The sequence below is a fragment of the Anomaloglossus baeobatrachus genome, chromosome 4 (assembly GCF_048569485.1).
Source record: "Anomaloglossus baeobatrachus isolate aAnoBae1 chromosome 4, aAnoBae1.hap1, whole genome shotgun sequence".
Lineage (NCBI taxonomy): Eukaryota > Metazoa > Chordata > Amphibia > Anura > Aromobatidae > Anomaloglossus > Anomaloglossus baeobatrachus.
In genome coordinates, this window is record NC_134356.1 from 244,666,284 (window position 1) to 244,691,290 (window position 25,007).

Below are 25,007 nucleotides of genomic sequence, written 5' to 3' on the forward strand. Positions count from 1 at the left end.
ATTATACTGCAGAGTCCGGCTCTATAACCATTTTCTTGTGAAAGTTTAGGTGTGCTTAAAGACAAAAAACAGTTATTAAAATATCCTACTACTTAGGGTAGTATTTAAAGGCAATCTGTAAGCAGGTTTTTGCTATGTAATCTGAATGCTGTAAGGGTTAACAATAGATTTCAGTCATGTGTCTCTTATCACAAAGTGTGCTATTGTTTGCCTACATCAGGGTTCCCCAACTCCAGTCCTCGAGGGCCGCCAACAGTGCATGTTTTCAGGATTTCCTTAGCATTGCATGGGTGTTGGAATCATCAACTGTGCAGGTGATTAAATTATCACATGTGCAATACTAAGGAAATCTTGAAAACATGCACTGTTGGCGGCCCTTGAGGACTGGAATTGGGGACCCATGGCCTACATCATGCTGCTCTCAGATGAGGTAGCAAAAACCTGCTGACAGATTCCCTTTAAAGTGAACCAAATAGCAGGATTTATACCTAGACGGTATTAGTACCGCTTTATCAGCCTCTTAATGCCAGTTTTAATTACGCATGTATTATCCCAAAACATTACTCCTCTATGTTTAAAAAGAATGATTAATGCTGGTGTGCATGATACCCGACTAGTCCACTGTCAATCATTCCTACAACGCTCTTCTTCTCCTCTTCACTGCTCTTACGCCAGATGCTTGGATATCAATCACGCTGCTGTTGCTGTGATACCAGCATGCTGTTGAAATGCTTGACAGCAGTATCGGATTAGTCCCAGTAAATGCACGCTGGCATTAAATATTTTTTAAAACATACTACAACAATTCTAATGGATAGTACAGCATTAATTAAAAATGGTATTAGGATACTGATAACGTGATCCAAAAGCCTTATGGGGTAAATTCTACTGTCAGGTTGTGCTAGATAGATAGATAGATAGATAGATAGATAGAGGGGGATAGATAGATAGATAGATAGATAGAGGGATAGATAGAGAGAGAGATAGATAGATAGATAGATAGATGGGGATAGATAGATAGATAGATTTTTTTTTTTTTTGTTTGGTGCACACTACATCCGATCATCCTGTTGTTACCCCCAGTGTGAGCTGTTCAAACACTACAAGCGGCTCGCTCTAGGCCGAGAACCAAGTGTACCCAAGCACAGTGATGGGTCGCACAAGTGGTTTTCATTCCCAAAGCTCCCGAACTCCAAATCCAAACTTTGTTTTCTTGGAAAAGTCTAAGCTCATACTAGTAAGTGACACATCACTGTAATCTGGCTCTTGTGCTCTATATTTTGCTGCTCAGATTAAATAGCAAGAACCTGCTGGAAGATTTCCTTTAATATAATAGGGTAAAATTAGAGTTTATTTTTTTCCGTAGTGAAAATCACTGATGAAACACTGATAAAATCTGACGCTTGCACAACTTTTTTTTTTTTTGCGTATGTGAAAAATCAATGATGTCTAAATAAGGCCTAACTCACACATCGGGAAGGACCTAATATATGAGATCTTGACAATTACTATGGTTGTGTAGTTAAAATTTGTAGGTTAACAACCTAAATGAATTATCCCACCAGAAGAGCATTTAATGTATGTTAACATAAATGAATGAGATGTAGCACAAAACAGACCTAAAAACTGCATCCAACAAAAAAAATCTAAAATTTTGTGGTATATTATATTTTAGTCAGCTTTTTTTTTTAACAAATTCATGACCATGACATTTTACTCTGCTCCTGATCGGGCACATTTTTTTCAGAGTTTATTGCACATGCGAGCCCGCATCAAAGGCAGGTAGACGACCTTGGACCTATAGCTCTGCAAGCCTGATCATTTCAAAAAATTAGTCTTGTAAACCCTTGTAATTTATTTTAAGGCTACATGGACATAGTTTTCTCAGCCTTTGACTACGTTCACAAGTTGTGTTTTTACTGCGTCATTTGTCTACTGTGCATGTTTAAATAAAGTTCGTTTCATTTACCACAAACGCAGAAAAAAGTAATGCACTCTCATTGCTTTCAGTGGTGAAAAAAAATCAGCAAAAACACTGAAAGAACCGACATGCTGCTTCTTTCATAAACACAGCAGGTTTCCCTTTCAGTCAGGAGTAGAAAGAACACTCAGAGAAAAAGTGTAATAAAAACACCAGCACCATTTCTGTATTTATTACCCACTCCTGCTTTTGTCTTACAAATACTGAGGTAAAAACTCACCAAATACTCAACTTGTGCACATGGCCTTACAAATACTGAGGTGAAATACTCACCAAACACTCAATATGTGCACATGGCCTTACAAATACTGAGGTAAAATACTCACCTAATACTCAACTTGTGCACATGGACTTACAAATACTGAGGTAAAATACTCACCTAATACTCAATATGTGCACATGGCCTTACAAATACTGAGGTAAAATACTCACCTAATACTCAATATGTGCACATGGCCTTACAAATACTGAGGTGAAATACTCACCTAATACTCAATATGTGCACATGGCCTTACAAATACTGAGGTAAAATACTCACCTAATACTCAATATGTGCACATGGCCTTACAAATACTGAGGTAAAAACTCACCAAATACTCAACTTGTGCACATGGACTTACAAATACTGAGGTAAAATACTCACTTAATACTCAATATGTGCACATGGCCTTACAAATACTGAGGTAAAATACTCACCTAATACTCAATATGTGCACATGGCCTTACAAATACTGAGGTAAAATACTCACCTAATACTCAACATGTGCACATAGCCGTACAAATACTGAGGTAAAAACTCACCTAATACTCAATATGTGCACATGGCCGTACAAATACTGAGGTAAAAACTCACCAAATACAAATACTTCCAAGGTTGTGAAGTGGTCAAGGAGGACCTTCTACTAAATTTTACGTGTTGATCTGTACACTAAATGTAAAACTGGCTGCAGAACGGAATAAAAAATATTTTTTGTTTTAAATTTCGCCTCTCCAATCAAAGTATTTGGCACCTAACATTTACTTTAGTCCATGTGGGTCTTATCAGATACTTTTCACTGGGGGATGTACTTTTCCCTGTATTAGTTGCTCTCTGATAACATGCATTTGAACTATAACATGCCATACTTTTCAGATTATAAAACGCACTTTTCCTCCCCAAAATTTGGGAGAAAGTGAGGTGTGTCTTATAATCCGAATGTAGCCTACTGTAGTAGTGGAGAATGGTCACAGGAGGCAGGGGCCAACCTGAAAATGACGGCAGTTTGGGCTTCAAATAATGGCACCCGGAGTTGGCATGTGTGCAAATTGAGTTCTGGGTTCAAGATCTCATCTGCACATGTACTGCCTCCGGTCTATTGATCTCCCAGCAGCGGACTTCAAAAGAATGGCGCTCGGAGGTGATGTGTGCGCAGATGAGATCTTGTCTCGTCATTGAGCCGATAGTTCAATCTGCGCACACGCCAACTATGGGTGACATTTCTTTGAAGACCACACCGCTGACAGTTTCTGGATGTTCCTGTCTCACAGCGCTTGTAGTTAGCATCTGGGACACCCTGCACACCATCCACAATATCACCCTACTCCACCACCGTCCCTGCCTCCTGTGACCCCGCTCCACCATTGCTGCCGCCCTCCATCCCCAGGCCAGCAAGTCACCACTGGATTATAAGACGGACCTCTTATTTTATTTTTTTTACCTTTTTTTTGGGGGGGGGTGCGTCTCAATCCGGTGTGTCTCATAAAATGAAAATGCAGTACTTTGATTGCTAGCATCTCTGCAGTGGAGAGGCGAAAAAAAAGTGTTTTACTCCGCTCTGCAGCCACTATTACATCGTGTGTACAGTTCTACATAAAAAAAATTGATTAAAAGTCCTCCTGTTTTATTGCAAATTTCCCCTAAAACTAATGTGGGCGTCACACGAGACGAGCTATCGCACGATGCATCGTCGGTGTCACGGTTTTCGTGACGCACATCCGGCATCGCTTGCGACGTCGTTTCATGTGACACCTCTAAGCAACGCAGAATCGCTCACAAATCGTGAGTCGTGTACACGTCGCTTATTTTTAAAAAATTGTTTATTTTTAATGGCGCCGGTTGTTCATCGTACCCGGAGCAGCACACATCGCTCCGTGTGACACCCCGGGAACGATGAACATAGCTTACCTGCGTCCCGCGGCTCCCGCCGGCAATGCGGAAGGAAGGATGTGGGCGGGATGTTAACGTCCCGCTCATCTCCGCCCCTCCGCTTCTATTGGCCGGCCGCTGTGTGATGTCGTTGTGATGCCGAACGTCCCTCCCCCTTCAGGAAGTGGATGTTCGACGCCCACAGCGAGGTCGTGCGGGAGGTAAGTGTGTGTGATGGGGGTTTAACGACTTTGTGCACCACGGGCAACTAATTGCCCGTGACGCATAAACGACGGGGGCGGGTACGAATGCTCGTGCAATCGCACGATAGATCATACCATGTGAAGCCCGCATAAGGCTGGTATATTAGCTCCAGTTTCAGAGGGGAAAATCAGTATTTTCTCTGCGCAGGAGAGATGACTATGCGTCCTCAGACCCAGCAGCTCATGTTCTATCCCTACACCTAGAGATCACATCATCTCTGGGTCCAGAGGAGGAAGCGCAGTCAGTGCTTCCTAATCTGTATACATATACAGCGCTTGTTCACCAGTGTGTATACAGTGATTAAGAATGTAAACATTATGATAAATCAAGTCTGCCTTCTTTGTCGAAAGTCTGGCTGTATATGACAGGGAGCTCAGTGCTTCCACAGGTGAACAATGTCGTGCAGCTGCTCTATAATGCAGGCACTCCTCCTTGATAGACAGATCTGGGGAGGAGCAGAACTGAAAAAAGTAGCAGAACTATAAAGCGATAGACATAAGAGGGCATTTAAATACCCACACAGCTTTAGATAGTGAGAATTGTGATTAGGAGAATTCTAGGGGCTGGTGATTTTTCAAAATTTATAGCAGCAGCATTTCAGGAGCTGAGAGGGAGGGGGAGATAAGTAAGAGACTAATGTCTAAAGTATGACCCGACGTCACCTCTCGTAACCGGTGGTGTCCTGCTCCGCTCCTCCCATCTATTTCCTGCTCCAGGGCAAGATGGGAAAGAGGTGACGTCGGGTCATCTGGCCAGCGCTTGCGCAGAGCGCTGGAGCCAGAGAGGAAAGCGCGGGCACGACATAATGGGAGGGCACTTGCTGATGACAATCACAGCGCCGCCCATAATCTCGTGCCTGCGGAACACGTCACCAGCGGTCACACTGTGCACACAGTGCACAGTCCCGGTACAGTCGCATGGCGCATGTGCGGGACCACGGGCGCACTGGGCGGCATCCTGAGGTATGAAATGGAGCATTGGGGGATGCCGTAAATCGGCAGGAGGGACAGTAACTGACACCAGACAGCTCACCCCAATGGATAATTTAGAAGATTTGCATACCAAAAGATACAACTTTATAAAGTATTTAATTTGGTCTAAAAGGGGGCACAAAAACTATAGGAACCTTGCTAGAATGCAGCCCAGGAGCTGCAGAAGGGGAAACTTTTAGGTTTAAAGCAAAATTTCTGCTGACAGGTTCCCTTTAACTACTCTCCTGGAATGTAACGACTGCACACACTTGTCCAGGCACTAGTGGTCAAACTACATGGAAACCAGCTGTACACTGTGTAAGATAAAAGCTCTTTTTGCAGGAGAATGACAACATATATAAAAGCAAGTCAATTGTAAACTTACTTATTTTCACACTGTGTAACAAACAATTTAATAACACAAGACTACTGCATTAAATCTATTTTTCATGCATTGATTTTAAAAAGAAATTTCTCCTTTTAACCCCTTAAGGACAAAGACAGTTTTGTACTGAATGCCCAGGCCATTTTTGTAAATCTGACCAGTGTCACTTTATGAGGTTGTAACTCTGGAACGCTTCAACGGATCTAGGTGATTTTGATATGTTTTTTTTCGTGACATATTGTACTTCATGTTAGAGGTAAATTGAGGATGATATTTATTGCTTTTATTTGTGAAAAAATCTGAAATTTGAAAAAAATTCGCAATTTTAAAACTTTTAATTTCTATGCCCATAAACCAGAGAGTTATGTCACACAAAATAGTTAATAAATAACATTTCCCACATGTCTACTTTATATCAGCGCAATTTTTGAAACAAAATTTTTGGGGGTTAGGAAGTTAGAAGGGTTCAAACTTCATCAGCAATTTCTCTCATCTCCACGGCATAAATTGACATTCTGCAGCGCCAGATGTAAGTTTATGCTGTGGCGAAAATAAGCACAGTAGGCAGATTTCTAAAAATCCTCCCACTTCGCTTTTTACTGCACAGCGCAGCGTTATGAACACAGCAAAAACACAGTGTCCAAAACACTTGAATCGCGGGCACACAGCCTAAAAAGCTAGGATGGATGGATAAATAGACAGACATGTCAAACACATATATAATGTGCCATCCCTTTGCATATTCTAAGCTGGCACCCTTTAGTGACTTTCATGTGGCACTAAAGGGTGCCTAGCCTTGTATTTAGCCAAAAAATAAATAATGGGAAAAAAAAACAACATCGAGGTCCCCCCATTTTTGATAGCCAGCTAGGGTAAAGCAGACGGCTGCAGCCTGCAAACCACGGCTGGTAGCTTTACCTTGTTTGGTGATCCAATTTGGAGGGCACCAGAGGCTCTTTTTTATAATTATTTATAAATAATAATAAAAAGAAACCAAAACAAATAACGTAGGGTCCCCCCCAAATTTTAATCACCAGCCAAGGTAAAGCGGACAGCTGTGGTCTAGTATTCTCAGGGTGGGAAGGTTCATAGTTATTGGCCCTTCCCAGCCTAAATATAGCAGGCCGCAGCCGCCCCAGAAGTGGTGTATCCATTAGATGCGCCAATCCTGGTGCTTCACCCCGACTCACCCGTTGCCCTGGTGCGGTGGAAAACGGGGAAATATATGGGGTTGATACCAGATGTGTAATGTCACCTGGCATCAAGCCCAGCAGTTAGTGATGTCATGGCGTCTACCAGATACCCGACATCATAACTGTCAGTAATAAAAAAAAAAAAAAGACAAAAAAAAATTTCTTTGAAAAAACATTCCCCAACACGTTCCCACTTTCACCAATTTATTGTAAAGAAAAAAAAAATCCGGTCAGCAGTAATCCAATAAGGGGGTCCAACGACGACTCTGGACTTTATAGAATAAGGGGGCACGCTCAGGGAATGTATCCCCCACTTTCTAGGAGTGCAGACCCTCCATGTGAGGAGTGTGGGTGCAATGAATCTGCACCCACTCTCCCCAGGTCCACAGCAGCAGTGTGAGCGGCAGTGAGCTCAGCGTCTCACTGAACACAGGAAGCTGAGCTGACAGCCGCTGTGCGCATCCACCCAGCGTTTATTGTGAAGGAGGAGGGATCATGGGGGATCAATGCTGCACAAGGTACCGGGGGGTATAGGGGGTGGTCTAGCTGGACCTGGGGAGGAGTTTTCTGTCACATGTGTCATGGCACATGCGATAGAAATCAGAGGAAGAGGGTAAATGCGGCTGGCGCGCTAATGTTCGCATCGCCATCTGGGATTTTTGGGAGGGGGTTGGGGGTTGGGGGGGGGCACTTTGGAGACAGCGGGAGACCGGAGGGGACTGGGTAGGAGATTTATCTCCTATCTAACATGTTTGATCATGCCAGGTGGAAGAGAAATCATGTTTTACCAATGCTGTCATTTACTATAATGTGATCACCGGTATACAGTGTATACCAGTGATCACGTGACTGGGGACCGGAAAAAAACGACCCGGATCGTGATCTCCAGGGTCTCAGCTACGCCCGGTAGCTGAAATCCCGGAGATTTTCCGATGCTGGGAGTGGCTATACACTTATTTCTGACCGCTGTAAAAAAAAGCGTCGGAAAGGAATAAGTACCCTCTTCTGCCGCCGTTAAAATGCGTATCGGCAGTCGTTAAGGGGTTAAAAGGAAAAACTATCTGTCTCACACTTAGGCCTAATCTGAAATGGTGGAAAACACAACAGTATATGCACATATTTTTTGTTGCTAAAAGTCCCAAAGTACCAGTAGATGTAAAGGCAAGTTCCAGTAAATTAAGTATACAGTAAAAACAGCCATTAATTATTTCCCACAATCATTCTGCTCATCCATATGGTCGTCTGTGTCTGGCACTAGAGCTCTTCCTATTCACTTTAAAAGATGAGCTGCTGTACAGAAAGGGTGTGCGCGAATCAAGGGGCAGCCAGGGATTCCCATAAAGTAGTGTTAATGTCCCATAGAACCCCTTTAATACTGCAAGAGCGCACTGGACTCTGTTTGCAATAGCCCTTAGTTTTCCTAAAAAAACAACTTTTTTTTCTAAAAGCAATTATCCAGATAACAAAAGCAATTTCTAGGATTTGCAACTGTCAGGCACAAGTACTGCGAGAATGGAATTAATTTGTGGTTGTTTAATTGGATTCAGCTAATTTCATTATAATCTTCTCCTACACCACCATAAGCATTTGGCAAAATAACAGATGGAAGAAAAAAAATGTACAGATTCCGAGTAAGGAAAGTTTGTAAATGTGAAACTGTTCTTCACTGTAGGTCAATACACGGAATAGCATTTCAGAACCACATTACTGGTAACTGGGCTGGAAAAGACGTTTCCATTAGGAGAGCTCCATCAGAAACAAATATTTTTAGTCAAGCGGAAAGGGAGACTGTGATGGGTACTTCTTTATCACAAACTTTTTGCAATATGTTCTACAGTAACTCAACTTTTTACTTTATCGAACAGGTCTTCCATGATAGAAAAAAACCTGTTTTAAAAGCAAATAGTAACTATTCATGTTTGGATTATTCGTAACGATTACAAAAGTACTATTCCGGTATTCGTCACGAGTAACAAACCTAATGCAAGTCAATGAAGAACCGGAGCATTTTTCTTGCCTTGACAAATGCTGGAATAGTACTTGGTATTCGGAATGAATTACCCAAACGTGAATAGTTACTATTCGCCCATCTCTAATTATAAAACTTCTTTGATACATTGCAATAGTAATCATGGTCAGCACAAGGACTGTACACTAAACAAACAGCATCATGACAAGCAAGGAACACACCAGACAGGTCAGGGATCAATTGTGGAGAAGAGTAAAGTAAGGTTAGGTCATAAAAAAAATAGCCCAAGCTCTGAACATCTCATGGAGTACTTTTCAATCAATCATGCAAAAGTCGAAGAATGGCACAACTGCAAACCTATTAAGACATGGCCGTGCACAAAATGAAATCCAAAGCAAGGAGAAAACTAATTAGAGTAGCAGCCAAGAGGCCCATGGTCACTCTGGAGGAAAGATCCATGGCTCAGGAGGCAGAATCAGTCTACAGGACAACTATTAGTCGTATGCTCCACAAATCTGGCCTTTATGGATGAGTGGCAAGAAGAAAAACATTTTTCAGATAAGCTATAAAAAGTCCCATTTGCACTTAGCAAAATTAAATGTAGGGGACACAGCTAGCATGTGAAAGAAGGTTCTCTGGCCAGATGAGACAAAAAGTAGAACTTTTTGGACTAAATCCAAAATGCTATGTGTGGCAGAAAACTAACACTGCACAATGCAGTGACAGCGATGTGTGAAGTCACGTTTCCAGGGCCCAAGTGACATTGTTATGACATGCGAGCCCTGCGACCGATCAACACCTGACATCTGTCTACCCACCTTTGGATATTTGAGCAGGATGTGAGCGTTGCGCTGACTTCCTGCTGAAATGTCCGGAGGCAGGTGAAGACAGCCGGCACGGATTGCTCGCATGGCTCGCATATCATAACAATGTCGCGTGGGCTCCGGAAACGCAACTTCAGACATCACTGAAATCGTGGCCAAACCGGAGGTGAGTATAGGCTAATATCTTTTTCTGAGGCCAACAATGTGAATAAGAAGAGGTTGTCCAAGTAGTGGACAACCCCTTTAAAATTAATATTATTAGTGGGACTACCCCTTTAACAAAGAGCTACACAAAGATGACTACTCATAACATCCCAAAGAGTAAGATTGTACTATGAAGTAAAGTATTATATGTATATTGAAAGAACGATGTCTTACCGTCATTGGCATTTCACTTTTACATATGTTGTACAAATGCCAAATCAGTAAATATATGCAGTAAATAAAAAAAGTGAATACAGCCCTCACATTTTTGTAAATATTTGTTGTCTTTTTGGAATACTGCCCTGTGGCAAAGTTTCCATGGGGAGGGGATCAAGCTCTACCTCAGAATGTCACTGTAGATATTGGCATTCATGCTTCACTCAATGATTTGCAGCTTCCCACAGCTGGAAGAACTCACGCAGGTCAAACCTTGACACTCCCACCACCATGCTTGACTGTAGGCAAAATACACTTGTCTTTGTATTCCTCAGCTGGTTGCTGCCATGCACACTTGACTCCATCTAAACCAAATAGGTTTATATTGGTCTCATCAGACCACAGCACATGGTTCCAGTAATCCATTTCCTTAGTCTGCTTGTCTTCAGCAAACTGTTTGTGGGCTTTCTTGTACATTATCTTTAGAAGAGGCTTCCATCTGGGATGACAGCCACGCAGACCAATTTGATGCAGTGTGCAGTGTTTGGTCTGAGCACTGACAGGCTGATCCCTCGTCCCTTTCATCTCTGCAGCAATGTTGGCAATACTCATACATCTATTTTGAAAAGACAACCCCTCGATATGTCGCTAAGCACGTGAACTCAACTTCTTTGGTTGACCATTGCGAGACCTGTTCTGAATGGAGCTTGTCTTGTTAAACCGCTGTATGGTCTTGGCCACCGTGTTGCAGCTCAGTTTCAGGGTGTTACTGGCAATCTTATTATAACCTAGGCCATCTTTATGTAGAGCAACAATTCTTTTTTTCAGATTCTCAGAGAATTATTTGCCATGAGGTGCCATGTTGAAGTTTCAGTGACCGGTATGAGAGTGTGTGAGCGATAACACCAAATTTAACACACCTTATTCCCCATTCCACCTGAGACCTTGTAACACTAATCAGTCACATGATACCAGGGAGGGAAAATGGCAAATTGGGCACAATTTGTCCATTTTTAATTAGAGGTGTACTCACTTTTGTTGCTAGCTGTTTAGACATTAATGGCTGTGTGTTCAGTTATTTAGAGTACACACCAAATTTACACTGTTATACAAGCCGTACACTGACTGTTATACATTGTATCATAGTGTCCAATATTCAGTGTTGCCCCATGAAAAGATATATTTACAAAAATGTGAGGATGGTATTCCTTTTTGTGATATACTGTATGCAACTACATCGTTTGACTGGCTACAATAATTTATCCATTAGGCTTAAAGGGAATCTGTCAGTGGGTTTTTGTTACCTAATCTAAGAGCAGCATGATGTAGGAAAATACATCCTACTTCCAAAGATGCATCACTCAGCTTACTGGGTGCAGCAGTTGTGATGAGGTAGAAAAAACATGCTAACAGAGTCCCTATAATAGAAAATACATCATTTTTAGGTAGCTCTTACAACCAATATTATCTCGCTCAGTGCTTAAATGACAGAAGGGAGGTATTACCATTTCCTAGAGAAAGCAATGCACTACTTCCCCTAGCAGGTCACCCACCAAATTTACATTAACCCTTAAGAACTCATAAGAGGGTCACAATGCAGTCAAACAATTCAGCACCTGTAATCATTACAAGTCATACAAGAGATGCCTTCAGTATACAGTGTATCAAGAGTTAAAATCTGATTTAGACTTTTGTAGTGGAAAAAAACCCTTCTAACTAGAGCATCAGAAAATTCTACATAAAAGTCGCCATGAAAGAACACAACATACCTGTGGCAGTGCAGAATTCAACTGGCGTTGCAAGGAATCTCTATCGTATATGACATCTTGAAGTCGTTGCTGGGCAAGTCCAAGACTCTCCTGTGTTTCCCGTAATGTGTCTAGCAGTCGGTCGCGCTCATCAAGCATATTAACCATCAGTTGTTCAAAATGGGAGTCCGAGTCTGAGCCACTGCTTTGGGACCCCCTTTGGCTCATAGGGGTGTCCTCATTTATCGTTGGCATTACTTCACACATCATTTCTAGGAGAATAAAGATGAGTGTCAGACAGCAGTTTTATATTTAATAAAATAAAACAAAGTACAGCAACCACATTTATAAAATATCAGTATAAGACATGAATGCTTAACGCACCCCTCCAACATTTTTTTATTGCCTTACTGGAGTGGTGCTTTAAATGTAAGACGCTCTTCCCTGTCTACACCGTGTGCAGAATTATTAGGCAAGTTGTAAGTTGTATTTTAGAGGATTTTTTTATTATTGATCAACAACTATGTTCTCAATCAACCCAGAAGACTCATAAATATCAAAGCTTAATATTTTTGGAAGTTAGAGTGTGTTTTTTTAGATTTGGCTCTCTTAGGAGGATATCTGTTTGTGCAGGAACTATTACTGTGCAGAATTATTAGGCAACTTAATAAAAACAAAATATATTTTCATCTCACTTGTTTATTTTCACCAGGTAAACCAATATACAGTAACTGCACAAAATTTAGAAATAAACATTTCTGACATGCAAAAACAAAACCCCAAAAAATTTGTGACCAATATAGCCAACTTTCTTTATGATGACACTCAACAGCCTACCATCCATAGATTCTTCCTGTTGCTTAATCTGTTTACGATCAACATTGCGTACAGCAGCCACTACAGCCTCCCTGTTACGGGGGGCTGTCTGATAATAACCGAAAGGAGTATCAGACAGTCAGGGTCCACCGTGCAAAGACTTTGCTGCAGACTATGGCAGAGTGCAATACCTCTGTTAACGCACAGAAGGATATAATAAGTAAGTAAAGCAATTCCTCCCTTACTTGGAGGGTGTGTGGAATGATCTCTGTTAACAATCACAGAGACAAAGGCAATGTGTGCGAAATGGCACCTACCTAGGTCCGCTCTTCTAGTGGTGCAAAAGAGACGAACAGCAGCGTAAGCCGCACAAAGCTCCTACCTGCGTTCGCTCCACTAGTGTGCGAGGACACGAACCACTAGATATGGCACCTGCCTAGGTCCGCTCTTCTAGTGGTGCAAAAGAGACGAACAGCAGCGTAAGCCGCACAAAGCTCCTACCTCTGTTCGCTCCCCTAGTGTGCGAGGATACGAACAACTGCCAGACGCAGTATAAGGAACGATACCCTAGCGGCAACGTCCACCTACGAGTAGAATCACAAGGCCCAGCCAGACCATGTGCCTCAGGCACCTGCCTATGTCCGCTCCCCTAAGAGGTAAGGATACGGACAGCAGCCAAAGCTGTAAGGTATAAGAACGCTACCCTGCCGGTAGCGCTCACCTAGCATAGACAGAGGAATGCCTAGAGGAACGCGCACAGAGCGTCTACTCATATGCATGAACCAAGAGGACTGAGCACCATGCGGCGTGTGTCAGGGTCTTATATAGACTCTGTGCCTCATCCAAGATGGAGGACACCAGAGCCAATCCGCTGCCAGAACGACAGGAGTGACGTCATGCTGGCCTATCACCGAGCAAGACGTCACAAGCACATGACCAGCGACCAATCGGCATAGAAGGTGTCAGAGACATGTGACCTCGTGTCAGCGATGATGTCACCCGCACATGTGCAATGGCTCCAAGATTGGACTTAGTCTCCGGCGCTCGCACATGTGCAGTAGCAAGAAATCTGGACTTAGTCTCCAGCGCTCGCACATGTGCAGTAGCAAGAAATCTGGACATAGTCTCCAGTGCTCGCAGCAACCGTAACAGTACCTCCCCCTCAAGGGCCCCCCTCCCGGCGACGCAGGTAATCGGCAACTAAGTCGGGAGCATGGACAGCCTCCTCAGGCTCCCAAGAGCGATGTTCCGGGCCATAGCCCTCCCAATCTATCAAGAAGAACCTGCGCCCTCTAACCATCTTAGAACCAACTATGGCTCGTACCTTATAGCTAGAGCGAGAGGAATCAGAGGCAGGAGAGTGCACTTCACGAGCGTGAGGTAAAATAGCCGGCTTTAGCAGTGAGACATGGAATTTGTCATGAATCCTAAGATGGACAGGTAACTTCAATTGATAGACTACAGGATTTACCTGTCGAAGAACCTCATAAGGACCCAGGAAGCGAGGAGCAAATTTGACAGAGCTCACTCTAAGTCTCACGTGTTTTGCAGAGAGCCACACAAAGTCCCCTGGAGAAAAGACAGGAGCCGGGCGACGAAACCGATCGGACACCGTCTTCATACGGTCCTTAGCTGCTTGGATCGACTCTTGAGTCCGATCCCAAACCTCTCTGGCATTAGTTGCCCAGTCGGCCACAAGAGGAGGAGGTGCAGCAGCGGGAAACGGTACCGGTACCCTAGGGTGTTGCCCATTATTGAGTACGAACGGTGTCTGCCCAGTGGCCTCAGCCAGCGAATTGTTAAGGGCAAATTCTGCCCAGGGTAGGAGGGAGGACCAGTTATCGTGGTTCTCAGCAACAAAGTGTCGAAGGTATATAATCATAGATTGATTGGTACGTTCAACCAAACCATTAGTCTCCGGATGGTATGCCGAAGAGAGATTCAACTCAATTTGCAGAAGGCTACAAAGATCTCGCCAGAAACGGGAAGTAAATTGCGGGCCTCTATCACAAATGATACGATCTGGCATCCCGTGAAGCCTAAAGACATGCTTGAGGAATAGTTTGGCTAGTACCCTGGAAGATGGGATTCTCGATAACGGTACGAGATGAACCATCCGGGAGAAATGGTCCGTAATGACCCACACAAATCTATGTCCCTGTGAACATGGAAGATCACCCACAAAGTCCATGCCTACCACCTCCCATGGTCTATCTGGCACTGGTAAAGGATGCAAGAGCCCAGCCGGTCTCTGCCGTAATGGACGGTTGCGAGCACACGAGTAGCAGGAACCGACATATCTCTTGACGTGGCTGGCTAAGTGTGGCCACCAATACCACCTCTCCAGTAACTCTCGTGTCCGCCTAATACCAAAATGCCCACCCACCTTTGAGGTGTGGGCCCATGACAGTATATCATTCTGTCGATCAGGCGGAACAAAGGTCTTGCCCGGTGGGATTTGGTCTAACGTCACAGGGGAGAGCGTATGAAAAACCCTGGAGGGAAGGATAAGACGAGGTTCGTCAATCTCTTCCTGGGTAGAAAGCATAGAGCGAGACAGGGCGTCTGCCTTGTTATTCTTACTCCCAGACAGATAGTTGATGGAGAAGTGAAAGCGGGAGAAAAACAAGGACCAGCGGGCTTGGCGAGGATTCAGACGCTGAGCGGTTTGTAAGTACGTCAGATTCTTATGGTCTGTATAGACCTGGAAAGGATGTTTCGCTCCTTCCAGCAAGTGACGCCACTCCTCCAAGGCTAATCTCAAGGCGAGCAGTTCCCTATCCCCAATGGTATAGTTTCTCTCTGCCGGTGAAAAGGTTTTAGCAAAGAAGAAACACGGCCTTTTTCTACCTGCACCGTTCTTTTGATACAAGACCGCACCAGCACCCACTGAAGAGGCATCAACCTCTAAGAGGAAGGGCTTATTCTCATCGGGTCTTTGAAGAACGGGAGCAGTTGAAAAGTGTCTTTTTACTGCCTCAAAAGCCTGAGATGTCTCAGTAGACCAGGCTTTGGGATTAGCACCTTTCTTAGTCAAGGCCACCAAAGGGGCCACCAAAGTAGAAAAATGGGGTATGAACTGCCTGTAATAATTTATGAATCCTAAGAAGCGTTGCACCGCCTTCAAGGAATGAGGTTCGGACCATTGCAGGACAGCAGAGAGCTTCGCAGGATCCATAGCCAGACCCTCTTGTGAGATAATGTAACCCAAAAAAGGCAATGAGGACTGCTCAAATACACATTTCTCGAGTTTAGCAAACAATGAGTGCTCCCTTAAACGGGAAAGGACACGAACGACATCCTGACGATGAGTCTCCAGATCAGGAGAAAAAATCAGGATGTCGTCCAGATACACCACTACTGAGGATAACAGTAAATCCCTGAACACATCGTTTACGAAGTCCTGAAATACTGCGGGTGCATTACATAACCCAAAAGGCATGACGAGGTATTCATAGTGACCGTCTCGGGTGTTAAAAGCGGTCTTCCATTCGTCACCCTTTCGAATTCGTACCAAGTTATACGCACCCCGCAGATCCAACTTCGTAAAAACTTGAGCTCCTCTCAGTCTGTCAAAGAGCTCCGAAATTAAAGGTAATGGGTATTTGTTCTTTATTGTGATTGCGTTGAGACCCCTGTAATCTATGCAGGGACGCAAATCACCCTCTTTCTTCCGAACAAAGAAAAACCCAGCTCCCGCGGGAGAGACGGACTTACGAATGAACCCCTTCTCTAAACTCTCTCTTATATAGGTCGACATGGCCTCCGACTCAGGTATCGACAGGGGGTAAACCCTGCCTTTAGGTGGAACCGAACCTGGGATAAGGTCTATGGCACAGTCATACGGCCTATGGGGTGGAAGAACCTCAGCACCCTGTTTGGAGAACACGTCAGCGAAATCCAAATAGGGTGTAGGTATGGGAGAGAGATCAGTTGATGCAACCGCAACGACCTTAGGTGGTAAGGGAAGACATCGGGACTGACATTTCGAACCCCAACTAATAATGCTGTCAGACTCCCAGTCAATGTGAGGAGCATGAGTCCGAAGCCATGGAAGACCCAGAAGGACGTCGTCTATACCCTCAGGCAAAACAAGAAAAGAAATCTCCTCTATGTGACCCTGAGACAGGGAAAGGCGCAAGGGAACTGTCCTCAATGTAATGGAGTCAGACAACATAGTTCCATTAACAACACGGACAGGAATAGGCGCCTCTAACATGATAGAGGGAATATTGTGTCTCTTTACAAATCCTGAGGACACAAAAATCCCGTCAGCTCCGGAATCCACAAAAGCCATAATAGGCCATGTATTCTCAGATAACGAGAGCTGACCTGGGATACAACACTTAGAGGGTGCAGAAGACGTCTCTAGTAACCCCCCTCTAATGGTTACTAGGCCAGGGAGTTTCCCTGACGACTAGGACACTTGTTGGCATAGTGCCCAGCCTGACGACATACGTAACATATAGGAGGACCAGACTTGCGTAGTCTGGAGAACGTATGACCTAACTCCATAGGAGTGGGAGATGTTTCAGATGCTGAGGAAGATGGTAGTGGACCCTCAACAACTGGAATAGCCCGATGCTTAGGGCGTGAGGAAGAGACCTCGAGTCTACGTTCCTTATGGCGTACATCGATCCTCGTTGCTACTGTGATCAAGTCCTCCAGAGAAGCAGGGACCTCACGAGTAGCAAGGGCATCCTTGACATAGCCTGCCAACCCTCTCCAGAAGATAGGAATCAACACCTTCTCTGGCCAATCTAGTTCTGCCACCAGAGTTCTAAAAGCAATGGCATAAGAACTAGTGGATAACGAACCCTGAGATAGATCTAACAGTCTCAGGGCCGCATCATGGGTAACCTGCGGACCCATGAATACCGCCTTAAGAGCATCAAGAAAGTCTTGATGTCTCAGAGTAACCACATCAGAGCGCTCCCATAGGGGAGTCGCCCATTCTAAGGCTTTGTCCTGAAGTAATGAGATGATAAAGCCTACTCTGGACCTCTCCGTAGAGAAGCGAGAAGAGTTGACCTCTAGGTGTATCTGACACTGACTAATGAAACCACGACATGATCTGGCATCGCCAGAATATCTGTTTGGCAGAGCAAGTCGAGGATCATGTGCAGATGTCACCATGGTCTGAGGTTTATCCTCTATACTCTTGAGCCGTGACTCAAGTACTTGTATGTAACGGTGTAACTGCTGATATTCTGCCATAACTGCCAGACCCTTGGCTCAGTCCTAATGTTACGGGGGGCTGTCTGATAATAACCGAAAGGAGTATCAGACAGTCAGGGTCCACCGTGCAAAGACTTTGCTGCAGACTATGGCAGAGTGCAATACCTCTGTTAACGCACAGAAGGATATAATAAGTAAGTAAAGCAATTCCTCCCTTACTTGGAGGGTGTGTGGAATGATCTCTGTTAACAATCACAGAGACAAAGGCAATGTGTGCGAAATGGCACCTACCTAGGTCCGCTCTTAACAGCAGCGTAAGCCGCACAAAGCTCCTACCTCTGTTCGCTCCCCTAGTGTGCGAGGATACGAACAACTGCCAGACGCAGTATAAGGAACGTTACCCTAGCGGCAACGTCCACCTACGAGTAGAATCACAAGGCCCAGCCAGACCATGTGCCTCAGGCACCTGCCTATGTCCGCTCCCCTAAGAGGTAAGGATACGGACAGCAGCCAAAGCTGTAAGGTATAAGAACGCTACCCTGCCGGTAGCGCTCACCTAGCATAGACAGAGGAATGCCTAGAGGAACGCGCACAGAGCGTCTACTCATATGCATGAACCAAGAGGACTGAGCACCATGCGGCGTGTGTCAGGGTCTTATATAGACTCTGTGCCTCATCCAAGATGGAGGACACCAGAGCCAATCCGCTGCCAGAACGACAGGAGTGACGTCATGCTGGCCTATCACCGAGCAAGACGTCACAAGCACATGACCAGCGACCAATCGGCATAGAAGGTGTCAGAGACATGTGACCTCGTGTCAGCGATGATGTCACCCGCACATGTGCAATGGCTCCAAGATTGGACTTAGTCTCCGGCGCTCGCACATGTGCAGTAGCAAGAAATCTGGACTTAGTCTCCAGCGCTCGCACATGTGCAGTAGCACGAAATCTGGACTTAGTCTCCAGCGCTCGCACATGTGCAGTAGCAAGAAATCTGGACATAGTCTCCAGTGCTCGCAGCAACCGTAACACTCCCAGACACTGTTCCGAGAGGTGTACTGTTTTCCCTCTCTGTAGATCTTAAATTTTATGAGGGACCACAGGTTCTCTATGGGATTCAGATCAGATGAACAAGGGGGCCATATCATTATTTTATTTATCTTTTAGACTTTTACTGGCCAGCCACAGTGTGGGATAGTTGGATGCATGTGATGGAGCATTGTCCTGCATGAAAATCATGTTTTTCTTGAATGATACCGACTTCTTCCTGTACCACTGCTTGAAGAAGTTGTCTTCCAGAAACTGGCAGTAGGTCTGGGAGTTGAGCTTCACTGCATCCTCAACCCAAAAAGGTCCCACAAGTTCATCTTTGATGATACCAGCCCATACCAGTACCCCACCTCCACCTTGCTGGCGTCAGAGTTTCAGTGGAGCCCTCTGCCCTTTACTGATCCAGCCTCTGGCCTATCCATCTGGCCCATCAAGAGTCACTCTCATTTCATCAGTCCATAAAACCTTTGAAAAATCAGTCTTAAGCTATTTCTTGGTTCAGTCTTGACATTTTATCTTATGTTTCTTGTTCAAAGATAGTCATTTTTCAGCCTTCCTTACCATGGCCATGTCCCTGAGTATGGCACACCTTTTGCTTTTTGATACTCCACTAACGTTGCAGCTCTGAGATATGGCACAACTGGTGGGAAATGGTATCTTGGCAGCTTCACTTTTGATTTTCCTCAATTTATGGGCAATTATTTTACGCCTTTTTTGCCCAACACATTTCTTGCAACCTTGTTGGCTATTTGCGATGAAACGCTTGATTGTTCGGTGACCAAGCTTCAAAAGTTTGGCAATTTCAAGACTGCTGCATCCTTCTGCAAATATGAAGCAAAGCTGTGGAAAATAAAGCGCAATAGGGTCTTACCCTTATAGGCACAGGGCAAAGGAGGGGGGAGCAATAATACTCACCAACTGTAGTTGTGAAAGTCACAACTACTATATTCGCATGTAGAAATGGATCACGGCAGCGGCAACCCAAGTAGCTGATAACAGAGAAAATTGTAGAAACGGGTTTCTATATCGTGCCAATGATCACAAGTCTGGATGTCAGATTAATGTGGCTTTATTGTAGCATAGGTCTACGCGTTTCAGGAGCTCTGCCCCCTTCCTCAGGACCATAGAAAAGACAACATCAAATCTACCGTAGTAGACACATGTATACATTAAATAGACCAAGTGACGTCAGAGTACCGCCCCGTATAGAAAAAACGGGCGGGAAAGGGTGCATCGTGATCAATACATGACGCAATACAGGAAAAACATAGTGAAAGAAAAAAACATAAAACTCTGTTCAATAAAGGTAACCCAATTATTGACAAAACATATTAAATCAAGTGAACTTTGAAAAATATTCCTAATATAATTATCTGTAAAGATGCGAAAAATAAAATGTACAACCATATATACACACTTATAAATTCTTTAATCGGGATCTACCAGTAGTATGTATTAAATCCATAGAATGATGAACTTCAGAAAGAGCCTAGAACTCAAGCCGGACAATGAGTATATGACCGTGAGTGAGTATGGATCCAAATTGCGGAGGCACAAGCCCGCTTATCCACGGGAAATGTGATGATACAAGCCGTGTGAAGGAAACAACAAGAGAACCACCGATGATAGGTGTGCATTCATCATACTTGTCCCATAAAGGGCTGAGTGGTGCATATCGACTTAAATAATCCAGGGTGACAATAGTGTTTCATAGATTGTCAAGGATAAAACAATCCACCTAGACAAGCGTGATGAAATTGGTGCAGATGTCAGTCTATACACACATACGCATAATATATAAGTGCTCGTGTACAGGAAAACCCTCAACACCGTGTGAGTGTCATAGAAGGTACAGAAACTGCTCCCGACTCTCATCAGGAGTAAGAGTTCACAGGAGTTCAATACCGTGGGAAAAAAACCCATGGCGGCTGCGCAGGCAGTGAGTGTCAGACGAGAAAGGTGAACAGAGTTCATACCCGTGGGAAAAAAATGCATGCGCCAATTGCCGCATAACACAAAGTATGAATGAGCAATAGGACAGAAGGGTAGAAGAAGTAAGGAGAGACAGGTGGTGCTAAGAACAACCCGGTGAAAATCCACCACCAGACGAAGTGACTACCTACCATAAAAACCTTTACTATATGGTCCAGAGGGAAAAGTTGTGGATCACTATAAATAATATACATCGGGCCAAGTGAAGGAAAAAGGGACCGAAAAAACCCAACATAAATAAGGGGAGAGTAAGTCCGTGTGTCAGGGGAATAAACTATTGTCCTATGAAAACAGGTGAAAAGGACAGGAAAGGGAGAGCCCAAAAAAAAAAAATGGGGGATATGCCTACTAGAGTTGAGCGCGGTTCGAGGTTCGAGGTTCTCCAGTTCTAGGCTCGAGTGATTTTGGGGGCTGTTCGAGATCGAACTAGAACTCGAGCTTTTTGCAAAAGCTCGATAGTTCTAGATAAGTTCGAGAACAGTTCTAGCAGCAAAAAGCTTTTTACAGCTACAGTGTGCAGGAGCCATCGCTGGCAGCCTGCCAGAAGCTGGTAACCAAGATAAACATCGGGTATCCAAGCAAAGCGCTTTGGTTAGTAACCCGATGTTTACCCTAGTTACGTGCAGGAAGCCCACACTTCCCCGCTCAGCTCACTTCGCCCCCTCCTGCCCGCGGCATGTACACACGTACACACACACACACACACACACACACACACACAGACGGTCCCGCTCGGCTTACCTGCGGTCGGCCCGGGGGCAGCAGTCCTTGGCACTGGAAACTGTGGCTGCCGGCCCTTTAAGGCCACTGTGTTCTCCTGCATTGAGCATCATCTGTGGGCGGAGCTACCGCCCGGCGTCCTGCTCGGTCGCACAGATGAAGGAGTCACAGTGCCAGCCAGCGACCCCCAGCAAATCGCTTCCCTCCGGCGCTGTGTGGGCCCCATCTGCACCGTGACCTGATCAGTATGTGGGACATCACTCCCTCCCCGCCCCTCCCTGTCCCCCCGTGCGTGTGTGGGCCCCGGAGCCGTGTGTGTGGCCCCCGGAGCCGCGTGTGTGGGCCCCGCAGAGCAAGGTGTGTGTTTGTATGTATGCATGCAGCAGAGCAGTATGCGTGTCTATATGTATGCATGTATGCAGCAGAGCAGTATGCGTGTCTGTATGTATGTATGTATATATGCAGCAGAGCAGTATGCGTGTCTGTATGTATGTATATATGCAGCAGAGCAGTATGCGTGTCTGTATGTATGTATATATGTAGCAGAGCAGTATGCGTGTCTGTATGTATGTATGTATGCAGCAGAGCAGTATGCGTGTCTGTATATATGTATGTATATATGCAGCAGAGCAGTATGCGTGTCTGTATGTATATATGCAGCAGAGCAGTATGCGTGTCTGTATGTATGTATGTATATATGCAGCAGAGCAGTATGCGTGTCTGTATGTATGTATATATGCAGCAGAGCAGTATGCGTGTCTGTATGTATGTATATATGTAGCAGAGCAGTATACGTGTCTGTATGTATGTATGTATATATGCAGCAGAGCAGTATGCGTGTCTGTATGTATGTATGTATATATGCAGCAGAGCAGTATACGTGTATGTATGTATGTATGTATGCAGCAGAGCAGTATGCGTGTCTGTATGTATGTATGTATATATGCAGCAGAGCAGTATGCGTGTCTGTATGTATATATGCAGCAGAGCAGTATGCGTGTCTGTATGTATGTATATATGCAGCAGAGCAGTATGCGTGTCTATATGTATGTATATATGCAGCAGAGCAGTATGCGTGTCTGTATGTATGTATATATGCAGCAGAGCAGTATGCGTGTCTGTATGTATGTATATATGCAGCAGAGCAGTATGCGTGTCTGTATGTATGTATGTATATATGTAGCAAAGTAGTATGCATGTCTGTATGTATGTATATATATATGCAGCAGAGCAATATGCGTGTCTGTATGTATGTATGCATGTATGTATGCAGCAGAGCAGTATACGTGTCTGTATGTATGTATGTATATATGCAGCAGAGCAGTATGCGTGTCTGTATGTATGTATACATATATGCAGCAGAGCAGTATACGTGTCTGTATGTATGCATGTATGTATGCAGCAGAGCAGTATACGTGTCTGTATGTATGTATGTATATATGCAGCAGAGCAGTATGCGTGTCTGTATGTATGTATACATATATGCAGCAGAGCAGTATACGTGTCTGTATGTATGCATGTATATATGCAGCAGAGCAGTATGCGTGTCTGTATGTATGCATGTATATATGCAGCAGAGCAGTATGCGTGTCTGTATGTATGTATGTATATATGCAGCAGAGCAGTATGCGTGTCTGTATGTATGTATATATGCAGCAGAGCAGTATACGTGTCTGTATGTATGCATGTATATATGCAGCAGAGCAGTATGCGTGTCTGTATGTATGTATGTATATATGCAGCAGAGCAGTATGCGTGTCTGTATGTATGTATATATGCAGCAGAGCAGTATGCGTGTCTGTATGTATGTATATATGCAGCAGAGCAGTATGCGTGTATGTATGTATGTATATATGCAGCAGAGCAGTATACGTGTCTGTATGTATGCATGTATATATGCAGCAGAGCAGTATGCGTGTCTGTATGTATGTATGTATATATGCAGCAGAGCAGTATGCGTGTCTGTATGTATGTATATATGCAGCAGAGCAGTATGCGTGTCTGTATGTATGTATATATGTAGCAGAGCAGTATACGTGTCTGTATGTATGTATGTATATATGCAGCAGAGCAGTATGCGTGTCTATATGTATGTATGCAGCAGAGCAGTATGCGTGTCTGTATGTATGTATATATGCAGCAGAGCAGTATGCGTGTCTGTATGTATGTATATATGCAACAGAGCAGTATGCGTGTCTGTATGTATGTATATATGTAGCAGAGCAGTATACGTGTCTGTATGTATGTATGTATATATGCAGCAGAGCAGTATGCGTGTCTGTATGTATGTATGTATATATGCAGCAGAGCAGTATACGTGTCTGTATGTATGTATGTATATATGCAGCAGAGCAGTATGCGTGTCTGTATGTATGTATATATGCAGCAGAGCAGTATGCGTGTCTGTATGTATGTATGTATATATGTAGCAAAGTAGTATGCATGTCTGTATGTATGTATATATATATGCAGCAGAGCAATATGCGTGTCTGTATGTATGTATGCATGTATGTATGCAGCAGAGCAGTATACGTGTCTGTATGTATGTATATATGTAGCAGACTAGTATGCGTGTCTGTCTGTATATATATATGCAGCAGAGCAATATGCGTGTCTGTCTGTATGTATGCATGTATGTATGCAGCAGAGCAGTATGCGTGTCTGTATGTATGTATGTATATATGCAGCAGAGCAGTATACGTGTCTGTATATATGTATGTATATATGCAGCAGAGCAGTATGCGTGTCTGTATGTATGTATGTATATATGCAGCAGAGCAGTATACGTGTCTGTATGTATGTATGTATATATGCAGCAGAGCAGTATGCGTGTCTGTCTGTATGTATGTATGTATATATGCAGCAGAGCAGTATGCGTGTCTATATGTATGTATATATGCAGCAGAGCAGTATGCGTGTCTGTATGTATGTATATATGCAGCAGAGCAGTATGCGTGTCTGTATGTATGTATATATGCAGCAGAGCAGTATGCGTGTCTGTATGTATGTATGTATATATGCAGCAGAGCAGTATGCGTGTCTGTATGTATGTATATATGCAGCAGAGCAGTATGCGTGTCTGTATGTATGTATATATGTAGCAGAGCAGTATACGTGTCTGTATGTATGTATGTATATATGCAGCAGAGCAGTATGCGTGTCTGTATGTATGTATGTATATATGCAGCAGAGCAGTATACGTGTCTGTTTGTATGTATGTATATATGCAGCAGAGCAGTATGCGTGTCTGTATGTATGTATGCATGTATGTATGCAGCAGAGCAGTATACGTGTCTGTATGTATGTATATATGTAGCAGAGTAGTATGCGTGTCTGTCTGTATATATATATGCAGCAGAGCAATATGCGTGTCTGTCTGTATGTATGCATGTATGTATGCAGCAGAGCAGTATGCGTGTCTGTATGTATGT

The 25,007-nt window shown here is 44.1% G+C and overlaps 1 protein-coding gene across 7 annotated transcripts in view; it reads right to left on the reverse strand.

Annotated features, from left to right (window-relative positions):
- Positions 1 to 25,007, reverse strand: part of PPFIA2 (PPFI scaffold protein A2) — a 575,559-nt gene that overhangs the window by 495,668 nt on the left and 54,884 nt on the right. For all 7 annotated transcript variants that reach the window (XM_075344766.1, XM_075344764.1, XM_075344763.1 and 4 more), the window contains exon 2: positions 11,842 to 12,092. In XM_075344766.1, coding sequence (XP_075200881.1) covers positions 11,842 to 12,090 — 249 coding nt within the window. In that variant the 5' untranslated portion in view covers positions 12,091 to 12,092. The remainder of the gene's footprint in view (positions 1 to 11,841; positions 12,093 to 25,007) is intronic.